Consider the following 11,800-nt stretch of genomic DNA (forward strand, 5'->3'; position numbering starts at 1 on the left):
GTGGGGGGGCCAGGCCAGCAGGGGAGGGCAGTTGTGGGAGGACCAGGCCTGCAGGTGAGGGCAGTTGGGGGCGACCAGACCTGCAGGGGAGAACAGTTGGGGAGGACCAGGCCTTCAGGGGAAGGCAGTTAGGGGTGACTAGGCTGGCAAGGGAGGGAAGTTAGGGGTGAAAGGGCCAGCAGGGGAGGGCAGTTGGGGGTGACCAGGCCTGCAGGGGAGGGCAGTTAAGTGTGACAAGGCTGGCAGGGGAAGGTAGTTAGGGGTGACCAGGCCAGCAGGGGAGGGCAGTTAGGGGTAATCGGGCGGCAAGGGGGCATTTAGGTGTTGATCAGGCTGGTGGGGGAGTCATTAGGGGGTGATCAGGCTGGCAGGTAGAAGCGGTTAGGGGCAATCAAGAATGCAGGCAGGGGAGCTGTTGGGAGGCAGCAGTCTTGGATTGAAGAGGGATGTCCCAAATTGGTGAGGGTGCAGGCTGGGCTGAGGAACAGCCCCCCCACCCCCGCATGAATTTAATGCACAGGGCTTCTAGTGTATTATAAAATATTTCAAAAAGATATACCAGGAACACCTGTGTTCCCACCACCCAGTTTAGGAAACAATATGTACCAAATAGCACCCTAGCACCCACTTTAACAGCACCCGCAGTCCATCCCCCCATGGGTATCCACAACCCTTAATTGCATTTGTCTTTTGTTAATCCTCACCTGAGAATATTTTTCCATTGCTTTTCAGTGTGTGTGTGTGTATGTGTGTGTGTGTGGGGCGGGGGGGGAGCGCGGGGGCGGCAGAAAGAGAAACATGATTGTGAAAGACATGGATTGGTTGCCTCCATCAGGCTCCAGGCCCTGTGGGGTGGACAGGGAGCCAGCCCAGGTACCTGCGCTTGTGCGCTTGACCAGGAAGGGAACCCGCCACCCTTCTGTGTGCAGTCTGATGCTCTAACCATTGCACCACATCGGCCAGGGCCCATTTGTCTTTTGACTTGATACTTTTACCACCGTAGTATTTTCCCCTAAATGTTATATGGTTATAAGTGGGGTAATTTTTAGACCCACTTGCTGTTTAAAAACATGTTTTACATGTTTTTAAAGTTCACATAAATACTATCAGACTTTCCCCTCTCAAACTAATTTGAAGGAGATCTATTGTGGTTACCTATGACCGCTAATTGATTTCCCACACTCCCGACACCTCCCGACGCGGCCGCTGTTCTTTAGCTGCAGGCTCCCATGAAATGGTTGGACTGCCCACCTGGGAGGAAGGGCAGCGAGGGGTCTGAGAACAGGAGCGCAGACAGATGGCCTCCGTGTGAGGCAGCGAGCTTGTGAGGGCTGGCAGCCTGAGGGTTTCAGTGTGGGCTCAGCTTTACCTCTGGGCAGGTACTGTAGCGGGGCGCTGGAGTAGGCGGGCTCCCCATCCTGTTAGGCGCGCGGGGGCAGGCGGAAGGGCCGCTTCGGGTGTGCACGGCCGCAGCTGGACGCCCGAAGCCCTTTGTCTCTCTCGGGCTGCCGTCCACGCGGCCCGCCCCTGCGTCCCCATTGGCCAGAGCCCCGCCCGGGACAGGAGGAAAGAGGGGCGAGTGGGCGGGGCCCACGTGACGTCAGCCCAAGATGGCGGCCTCGGCGGCGCGGGCCCTGCGCTGGCGGAGCGGGCTCTCGCTCGGCGCGCGGGGCTTGTGCGCGAGGCTGGTGACGCTGCCCCCGCGGGCCTCGGGCCAGGTGAGCGGGACGGTGGTGGGCTCCGGCTGCAAAGACCCCTTCCTGGATTTCCAGGCGGGTCGCCGCTCCAGGTTTCTGGGACGCAGCACCTCAGGGTGCTGAATGGAACGCCGCCCGCGTTTCGGCTTGTCCCAGCCTCCCGGGGTGACCGACACTTGCTTCCCAGCGGTGGGGTGGGTGCTAGGGGTTCCAGGACATTCTCTGGACTCCACTTTCTTTGGACACCACGTGGGTGCCGGGGGAGGAGGGTCACCTGTTCCTCAACTCGATGGCCGCTCAGGGAACAGCTTGAGGGGAAGGGACTCGGGACGCTGGAATCGCTGCCTGGCCCTGGGGGTGTTTTCCCCGCGGTAGTGAAGGTGGTGAAGTAGATGTTGTTAGGGCTTTTGATTCGACCTGCCTCCATGTTGACTGAGAACCAGCCTTTCTGACCTTCAGCTCCATCACTTCCGTGCCCTATTCCCCAATCCCTAGACGAGCGATAGCAGCCCCACACCCCAGCTCCCCGTCCCGGCTCGCAATCTCTTCCGCTCTATAACCTGGGCTCCGGACATCAGGATGCCTTAACTCCCTGTTCTGTCCTCTGTGCGCCCTCCATTGCTCTGCTCCTCCATCCCAGTGTTCAGCCAGGCTCCTGATCTCATTTCCCTGCCCTGCTTTTCTGGGCTCCAGGTTCTCCAGTCCTTTGCTTGCAGTATCCTGGGTTCCAGGCCTATCAACTCTTGAATGTCTCAGACAGTATTTCTTTCTTTCTTTCTTTTTTTTTTATTATATATTTTATTGATTTTTCACAGAGAGGAAGACAGAGGGATAGAGAGTTAGGAAACATCGATGAGAGAATCATCGATCAGCTGCCTCTTGCACACCCCCTACTGAGGATGTGCCCGCAACCAAGGTACATGCCCTTGCCCGGAATCGAACCCGGGACCTTTCAGTTCGCAGGCCGACTCTCTGTCCACTGAGCCAAACCGGTCCCGGCCTCAGACAGTATTTCTTGACCCCTCTGAGACACCCAGTCAAACTGCTGGCTGCCCCTCCAGGGACACAATCCCAGGGGCTCTGTGGGTGTCTGCTTCCTGGCTCCGGACCTTGATTCTTATTGGACCCAGGGTGTTGGAACCATCCTGACCATCTCTCTCTTCTCATTTGGCTAACCAACGCTTTCTCAATTGTAGGCCAAGGAGATCGGGAGCCGCCCAAGCACTAAGGCCCAGGCCCAGGGGTCACAGCAGCAGCAGCAGCAGCAGGGCACGGAGGGTCCCAGCTATGCCAAAAAAGTCGCACTCTGGCTTGCTGGGCTGCTTGGGGCTGGTGGAACCGTGAGTGTCGTCTATATCTTCGGTGAGGGACATATTCCTGTCCTGTAGTTTTGTTCTGTTGGCTCTTTATCCTTCTGCAGATGCTTCCCCTCTTTATCCATCATCATTCCATGGCTCCTCCTATAATAGGACAGTCAACTAGAACAACAGTTGCCAACCGGTGGTCCGAGGACCACTGGTGGTCCGTGAGGTCCGAAACGTTGGCCACCGCTGAACTAGAACATCTACCTTGGAAAGTGGGAAATCTCCTTTCTTCTCTCATCTATTCCCTGTGCTCAAGGTTCCACTGTATCTAGTTGGTTTTGTATTAGTCTACAGGGAATAAGTTGGAAGAGGAGAAAATGGGGAAGGATAGGCCTGGATCAGCCTCCTAAATTGCCTCTTTCCTCTGCACCCAAAACTCCAGTCCTCACTAGTCCCTTTATCACTCAGAGACCCAGGAGATCTGGCCCCATTCCCTCGTTCCTTAGAGACCCAGGCTTCCTGGCTATAAGCCCCCTCCTCTCAGTTTTAGGAGACCATGTTTCAAGCCTTCTTCCCTTACACCCAAGAATCCAGGGCCTCTACTTTTTTTCTCCCTCATGGCCCAAGAGATGGGGTCCCAGTTCCTCTGGTTCATCTCTGTCTTTCTTGCAGGAAACAACTCTGTGGATGAAACTGGTGCCAAGGTAAGGGGGAAAGACACCCAAAGGCCTTGCTAGGGGTCTCATCCTGTGGATGCCACACACACCCTCCCCCTCCTTTGGTTAATTCAGGCTCATTTCTGGTCTAGAGTGAGTCTCTCCCTCCCTGGCACCTTTGCCTACTCCTTCCAGGGCCCTGGAGATGATTCCTTTTCTGGGTGTGATGGGATTTTGCCTCTGCTATCTCAAACCCTCTGTTTTTCTCTCTACCGCATAGATTCCCGATGAATTCGACAATGGTGAGTAAACAAGCATAAAATCTGGTCCCCTGACCCTCCCTTCTCTGCCATTTGTAGGGATGTTGCTCTGCCCATATGGTGCCCCTCCTCCTCCTCCTGGAGGTAAGGGAGTCAGTAGCTAGATGACTTTTGGGGGAAGGGCATTACAATGCCCCAGTCCCTTTCTCTGGCCCCTCAGCCCTGGAGCAGATGGTCAGGGACAGATGGGGGGAGGGGAGTCTGGGGTGGGAGTGCATTGGGAGAAGGTGCTGTCTATTGCCAGACACACATGGCTTCCTGTGCCTTAGATCTGAGCATATGCAGCCCCTAAGTCCCTCCCCTTTTAACAGCCTCTTCTCCCCACCCCAAGCTCTACCCCATCAAGCTCCTCATTTCCAAAACTGCCTCCTTCCTCCCTCCCCCTTTTAGTTAGCTTTTGGTGGGGAGTTTCTGACAGATTGGACAGTAGAAAATAGTTGTCAGATTTGTTTGTTTTTAAAAGAATATATAATTTTCATGCTTTATTTTTTGTTTTCTGTTTCTTTTATATATATATATATATATATATATATATATATATATATGAATAATTTATTTTTTAATTTATTTCAGAGAGGAAGGGAGAGGGAGAGATAGAAGCATTATGGGCATATGCCTGGGTTATAGGCTTGATCCCAGTGTAGGGCATGCAGGAGGCAGCCAATCGACGATTCTCTCTCATCGTTGGTGTTTCCTGGTTTAAGTGAATTTACTGAATCAAATTAAAAGTACAAACTTACATAACTGCCTACTTCAACACAGTACAGTATGTTGAATGTGAGAAATGATGATGTGGGAGAATGATGGATTGGCTGCCTCCTGCACTCCCCCTACTGGGGATCTAGCTCACAACCTAGACATGTGCCCTGACCAGGAATCAAATCTGGGCGGTACAGTCCACAGGCGGATGCTGTATCCACTGAGCCATACTGGCTAGGACAGTTGTCAGTTTTGTCACACCTGGCCCTTCCTAGGAGAAAAATAAAGTTGGTAGGTGCAGAAAGCTACTGTTAGTGTTTAGAAGTTTGCACAATGGGATGTTGATACATTGTTTATTTTAAACTGAGCAGGTGGGTAAATATGATGTCTTAACTGGGTAGAAACAGAATCATACTGGTTTAAACAAATCAGTATACTGATTTTTACTGGTTAGGTAAACAAGCAGATTTAAAATATGTGGTTACCCCTGGTCAGTGTTGCTCAGTGGTTGAGTGTCAGCCTATGACAAGGTTCAATTCCTAGTTAGGGCACGTGCCCGGGTTGCGGGCTCTATCCCCAGAGTGGGCCATGCAGGAGGAAGCCGCTCAATGATTCTCTCTGTTTATCTCTCTCTCCCTCCCCCCTCCCTTCTTTCCCCCCTCTTTCTCTCCCTCCCTCCCTCTCTAAAGTCAATAATAATATATTTTAAAAAGTAAAATTGGGCCGAAACTGGTTTGGCTCAGTGGATAGAGTGTCAGCCTGCGGACTGAAGGGTCCCGGGTTCAATTCCAGTCAAAGGGCACGTACCTTGGTTGAGGGCACATCCCCAGTGGAGGGTGTGCAGGAGGCAGCTGATTGATGTTTCTCTCTCATCGATGTTTCTAACTATCCCTCTCCCTTCCTCTCTGTAAAAAATCAATAAAATATATTTAAAAATAAATAAAATAAAATTGGTATATACTAACTTAATTGGTTCCAATGTTTTGGTTTTTAAAACAAAAAATACTATGTTGAAGTAGGCAGTTATGTAAGTTTATATTTTTAATTTGATTCAATAAATTCACTTAAACCAGGAAACACCAAAGATGAGAGAATCATCGATTGGCTGCCTCCTGCATGCCCTATGTTGGGGATTTAATCTGCAACCCGTGTGCATGTGCCCCAACTGGGAATCGAACTGTGACCTCCTGATTCATGGGTCAGTGCTCAACCACTGGGCCTCACCGGCCGGACTATCCATCATTTTTTAACTGGACTCATCATAATGGCTTAAAGTAGGCAGATCTGGAAGCCTAGTGTTTCCAAATGAACTAAATATAGTGGCATCATGTCAGCAGAGTTATAGGTGGGCTTCAAGTGGGCAGATATATAAACATTCTGTTTTATACCTGGGGTGGTGTGTGGATGAAGTATTTGAGTTAAAATTGGACAGGTGAATAAATATATTTGTTCCTGTCTGGTTGTTATGTCATTGCCTTCTACCTTTAGACTTAGAAATGAGCTGGTTCAAAACCATTTTACTTATCTGGTACATAAGTAAAGCCATGGTTTGTCCAGAGGTTGAACAGTGGCTTATCATGGAATCCCTTTGTGCCCTGGTGTTCTAGATCCAATTCTGGTACAGCAGTTACGCCGGACATACAAATATTTCAAAGATTATAGACAGGTGAGAAGAGCCCTGGGCTCAGTCCCTATCCCTGCATTCCCCAGCCTCCTGCTCCTTGTCTGAATGTCTCCATTCTGTCCCTGTCCCACAGATGATCATCGAGCCCACTAGCCCCTGCCTTCTCCCAGACCCTCTGCGAGAGCCGTACTATCAGCCTCCCTACACACTGGTCTTGGAGCTCACCGGCGTCCTCTTGCACCCTGAGTGGTCGGTGTGTCCTGGGGAAGACAGCGAGTTGGGGACACTGGGTAGACCTGGGTGGCAGATCATGATGATGTGGTTAGGAGCGTAGCCTGGAGCCAGTCTGGGATTTAGCCCAGGCTCCACAGTGATCTTGGGGAGGAGGTGGCACTCTCATTGCCTCTTTCCATGGTGTGATGCTCCCCACCATGAACCCCTCAAGTGCCCCAAAGACAGGGGAAGAGCAGGCTGGTCTGGGAATCCCTCAGGCTGGGTCTTGTTTTTTTTGGGGACTCTGGGACCTCTGGGTCTCAGTACTTTCTTCTTCTCACTCTCCCCAGCTGGCCACTGGCTGGAGGTTTAAGAAGCGTCCAGGCATAGAGACTTTATTCCAGCAGCTTGCCCCTTTGTATGAAATCGTCATCTTCACATCAGAGACTGGCATGGTGAGGCCCTGGAGAAGGGAGGGAGGGTCTACGTGGGGGAGGTAGAGAGCTGCAGGGCCAGCTGACTTTGTTCTTCCTCCATTGTATTATACTCCAGACTGCATTTCCACTCATCGACAGTGTGGACCCCCACGGCTTCATCTCCTACCGCCTCTTCCGGGATGCTACACGATACATGGACGGGCACCATGTTAAGGTGCCATGTTGGGGCCATGGATGGATCTCTGAGATTGGGGGTTGAGGGTTGGCACTTCATGAGGGAAAGAGGACCCATCTCTGACCCTAGTGTCAGTCCTGCTTCTGGGTCTGCCCCAGGTCTGATCCTGTCCCCAGTCTGGACTGGGCCCATGGGCCCTCTCCCCCAGAATCTGGCAATGAAAGTGGGGGGAAATGGGGTCTTTCTAAAGAGGGGCAAGGAGTAGGGAAAAGGAGGCTATTTTTATTTCTCTGTGTCTGGAACTGAGTGTCTCTGGGACTGTGTAATTTGTGGTATCTTATCTGAGACCCTGTTGGGGTTTGTTTGACCTGAGGTCTGTTGCTATCACCAGCAACGTACCCATGGAAACAGGAGTTCGTTGGTCTGTGAATGGGTCTCTGTGAATCTAGACTAAGGTGACCAGATGTCCCGCTCTTGGCGGGACAGTTCGATTTTCAACAATTTGTCCTGCGTCCCAAGGCGTTTCAAAAAAGTCCCAATTTTTGGAAAGACTCAAATTGTTGAAAATCAGGACGTCTGGTCACCTTAGTCTAGGTCCAAGTTCCCATATGTTTAGGGGTCTGTTGGCTTTCTCACTGTATGTTGGTGGATCTACGTAGTTCTTCAAGGTTCAAAAGGATGTGAACTGTGATTGAGGGTTTGAAGGGTCTGCATCTGGGTACCTTTCTTTGAGTGAGTCCCAGTGTGGCTATAGATCTGTCTGTGTTTCTTTTTTGTTGTTGTTGTTAATCCTCACCTAATTGATTTTTATTTTTATTTATTTATTTATTTATTTATTTATTTTTTAAATATATTTTTATTGATTTTGTACAGAGAGGAAGGGAGATAGAGAGTTAGAAACATCGATGAGAGAGAGTCATCGATCAGCTGCCTCTTGCACACCCCCTACTGGGGATATGCCCGCAACCAAGGCACATGCCCTTGACCGGAACCGAACCCGGGACCCTTCAGTCCCCAAGCCGACGCTGTATCCATTGAGCCAAACCGGTCTCGGCACCTAATTGATTTTTAGAGAGTGGGAGGAATGGGGAGAGACACAGAGAGAAACATTGATGGGAGAGAGACACATTGATGGGATGGAGCATGCCCTTGACCAGAATTAAACCGGGACTCTTCAGTCCTCAGGCTTATGCTCTATCCACTGAGCCAAACCAGCTAGGGCATTCTGCACTTTTTTGTCTGGGTGAGAGGTTCACAAACTTTCAACCTTTCCCAGTCACTTGGGGCAGTGGTTGAACACACAAATGCTTGGCCTCCTCCCCAGGGAACCTCCAAGTCAACCTGTGTACCAGACCCTGGGTCCAGGAATCTGTGTGACTAGCTCCCTGGGGAATTTGATGCCATCATCCCAGCTTGGTCTTTGGGAGGCACCTGGTGTGCAATGGTGTGTGTGTGTCTGTCTCTCCCTTTGAGGGTTCTTTGTGGGAAGGGAAGGAGCATAGGCTTTAACCTAACTTATTCCCGACTTCTAGGACATTTCCTGCCTGAATCGGGACCCAGCCCGTGTGGTGGTTGTGGACTGCAAAAAGGAAGCCTTCCGCCTACAGCCTTACAATGGTGTCGCACTGCGGCCCTGGGATGGCAACTCTGATGACCGGGTCTTGTTGGACCTGTCTGTCTTCCTCAAGAGTGAGACTGACCCCTGACCTGACTTCTGACCCTTGAGCCTTTGACCTTTAAGAGGAATTACAGTCACTTGATTTTGGCTTGTTTTTCATGTAAAACTGGGTTCTTGAGATGTGGAAGGTCCACAAACATCTTGCAATCTTTAGAAGCTTAGCATGTTTGGGGTGTTCCTCTGGAATGTTTAGGGGAGCCCTTTTAAATTGTTGAAAAGTGTTCCAGGTAGCACTGATCCCCTAGTATTTGACCTTTATTCTTGTGGGCCTGCCTGCCTCTGGCCTTCAGCCTGGTTGACTCCTGCCTGCTGTGTCCCCAGCTATTGCATTGAATGGCGTGGAGGATGTCCGGACTGTGCTGGAGCACTATGCCTTGGAGGATGACCCGCTGGAGGCTTTCAAACAGCGCCAAAGCCGGCTGGAGCAGGTGGGTGCTCCGATCCCAGCCCAGGTGGGGGACATCGCAGCAGTTCTCCAGGGTCCTGACGGTGGAGCCCTGGAGCAGCCTGGCTCTGCTCTGGGCTTTATGACCTTGAGCAGATAGATTCCTTCTCGTCCACACCACCTGTCCTGTAGGGCTCTTATAATGATGGGAAAATTGATTCTGCACCTGCTCTGAGAAAAGGAGGCAGAAAACACCACGCATTTGAGATAGATCCGGAGAGGAGTTGTCCTTGGTGGCCTTGAGCTGGTCTGGGGGCCCCAGTGTTTTGTGGACCATGGGTTGGATCAGGTCTGGGAAGAGGGATCCATGAACATTTGCCCCAAGGTCTGAGGAGTGAGTTCTGGTGGTCTACCGTGATCTTGGTGACTTGGAAGTAGGACTAAGTATGGATTGTCCTAGCCAGTCTCGTTCAGAGGATAGTGTCGACCTGCAGACGGAAGGGTCCCAAGTTCAGTCCCTGTCCAAGGCATGTGAACGGGTTGCAGGCTCCATCCCCAATAAGGGGTGTGTAAGAGGCAGCCGACGATCAATGATTTTCTCTCATCACTGATGCTATCTCCTCCCTTCCTCTCTGAAATCAATAAAAATATGTATTTTAAAAAAGTATAGATTGAGTCTGGGAAAGAGATTCCCTGGAATCTTGACTGAGGTTGATTAGATTCTGTGTTGGGTCCTTGGAGTAGGGCCAGAATTCCTGGGAGATTTGAGCCTGGGATCCCCCACCATCCACACAGAAGTCCTGGGGCTCCAGGCTGGGCAATGGGAGACCAGGGAAAGGAACAGTGCAGTCTGGTAAAGGGTTTTGAGTCTCGCCAGCATCCATGCAGGGGTAAATAGGTTCCGGGTTCAGCTGGGGAAGGTGATCATGAGGGTACTGGGATTTGAATCTGGGCTTCTATAACTCAACAGCTGGCTCATGCCAGGGTCTGGTTTCAGTTTCTGGGGTCTGGGCTGTTTTGGGGGTTTGGGGGAAAGGGTCTGGGCTGGGAAGAGGTTTAAGAAAGGTAGCTGCTGGGCTGAGACTGGGGACCTGGGATTCTAGGAGGAGGCTCTACTCACCCGCTGACCTTCTCCCTCCTCTCTGCCCTGCCCCAGGAAGAGCAGCAGCGCCTGGCCGAGCTCTCCAGATCCAACAAGCAGACACTCTTCTTCAGCTCTCTTACCAGCCGCCTGTGGCCTCGCTCCAAACAGCCCTGACCTGGGCCTCCTCAAACGTAGTGCCTGGGTCCTGGACCCCAGGCCGCAGTGCTCCCAGACCACGGCTTGGGCAGCCACATGTCCAATAAAGTCCATCCCAGACGCCATACTCCTGTGTCCAGAGAGTCTCCAGATTTGGGCATTGGGGTGAGGTCTGAGTGACTGATTAGCAGCCGAGCACAGAGTGGGTGCTTTGGTGGATCAGGGCTGGTTTTTAACCCAGGCCTGGTGATCTGAAAACCTGGGTCCCTACTCTGGTTGAGTCTTCTGTGTCCTGTGTAATCTGCAAAAAGTGCAGCTCCCTTTTTGGCTGCAGATTCCCCATCTGGAAAAGAGAAGAGAGGACTTCCCTCGGGGAGTAAACACAGGTAGCTGCTTAGGCTGCTGTGTAATATGTGAAGCGTGAGCTTAGTGGACTCTGGTGGACATCGCCCGATCCCAAGAGGGCAGCTGCTGCTCAGCTCTGCCAGCTATGGCCCCCTGGAAAGCTGGGGATAGAGTTGCGTGATCTGATTTATTAAAAATACATTTTTATTGATTTTAGAGAAGAAGAAAGAGTGAGAGAGAAAGATAGAAACATCAATGATGAGAGAATCATTGATCAGCTGCCTCCTACACACCCCACGCTATGGATTAAGCCTGCAACCCGGGCATGTGCCCTGACTGGGAATTGAACCATGATCTCCTGGTTCATAGATCAACACCCAACCACTGAGCCATGCTGGCCAGGCTGATCTTCTGATTGTTAATGGAAGCCAGAAATTGGGATTTTTATATTAATAATAAATCTCCCAATATTTAAATGTTGGCTTCTAACTAAAGCAGGCAGACTGTGTATCAGCACTCTCAGCAGAACTTTCTACAATGTTTATACTGTTCTGTATCTGCACTGCCCAGTGGCCATGGGCTGTTGAGTACTTGCAATGTGACTAGGGTAACAGGAATGGAATTTCTAATTGTGTATTACTTTAAATTGAAATAGCTTCATGTGCCTCCTGGGCCCTGAATCGGACAGCATTTATTATTTAATATTTATATTCTGACTGTCTGAGTTCAAATCCCAGGTCTACCACTTCCTGTGTGATGTTGAGCAAGTTATTTCACTCTCAGTGCCTCAGTTTCCACATTTATAAAATAATAATGGTACTTACTCCACAGTAGGTTTGAGGGCTAAATTAGATACTCTATGTAAGCTCTCAAATAGCAGCTGTGAATTTTGAGCAAGGTACCTTTCTGCCTCTGTTTCCTCATCTGGGAAGTGGAGGTGATGATAGTACCTATCTTACTAAAGTGGTTATGTGGGCTAAATGGGACAATTCCTATTCAAGCTGTGTATTCACATGGGCCTTGTCAC

The 11,800-nt window shown here is 50.8% G+C and overlaps 1 protein-coding gene across 2 annotated transcripts; it reads left to right on the plus strand.

Annotated features, from left to right (window-relative positions):
* Positions 1-1,569: 1,569 nt before the first annotated feature.
* Positions 1,570-10,555, plus strand: TIMM50 (translocase of inner mitochondrial membrane 50). 2 transcript variants are annotated; one of them, XM_084860969.1, is made up of 11 exons: positions 1,570-1,718; positions 2,894-3,059; positions 3,674-3,705; positions 3,938-3,959; positions 6,284-6,342; positions 6,434-6,553; positions 6,864-6,968; positions 7,066-7,164; positions 8,658-8,814; positions 9,125-9,231; positions 10,345-10,555. In XM_084860969.1, exons 1-11 carry the CDS (start codon positions 1,611-1,613, stop codon positions 10,444-10,446), a joined length of 1,077 nt encoding a protein of 358 aa, XP_084717095.1. In that variant the 5' UTR covers positions 1,570-1,610; the 3' UTR covers positions 10,447-10,555. The 2 variants fall into 2 exon arrangements, with proteins under 2 accessions (XP_084717095.1, XP_084717096.1); XM_084860970.1 differs by having other exon boundaries at positions 1,597-1,718; positions 2,894-3,037.
* The last annotated feature ends 1,245 nt before the right edge of the window (positions 10,556-11,800 follow it).

This window comes from Pipistrellus hanaki, assembly GCF_964339955.1.
Source record: "Pipistrellus hanaki genome assembly, chromosome: 15".
In the NCBI taxonomy this organism is placed as follows: domain Eukaryota; kingdom Metazoa; phylum Chordata; class Mammalia; order Chiroptera; family Vespertilionidae; genus Pipistrellus; species Pipistrellus hanaki.

Coding starts and splice junctions, on each gene's coding strand:
- TIMM50 (XM_084860969.1), top strand. CDS start 1,611: ATGGCGGCCTCGGCGGCGCGGGCCCTGCGCTGGCGGAGCGGGCTCTCG. Junction 6,343..6,433: donor ATTTCAAAGATTATAGACAG/GTGAGAAGAGCC, acceptor CCTGTCCCACAG/ATGATCATCGAGCCCACTAG. Junction 6,554..6,863: donor TCTTGCACCCTGAGTGGTCG/GTGTGTCCTGGG, acceptor CACTCTCCCCAG/CTGGCCACTGGCTGGAGGTT.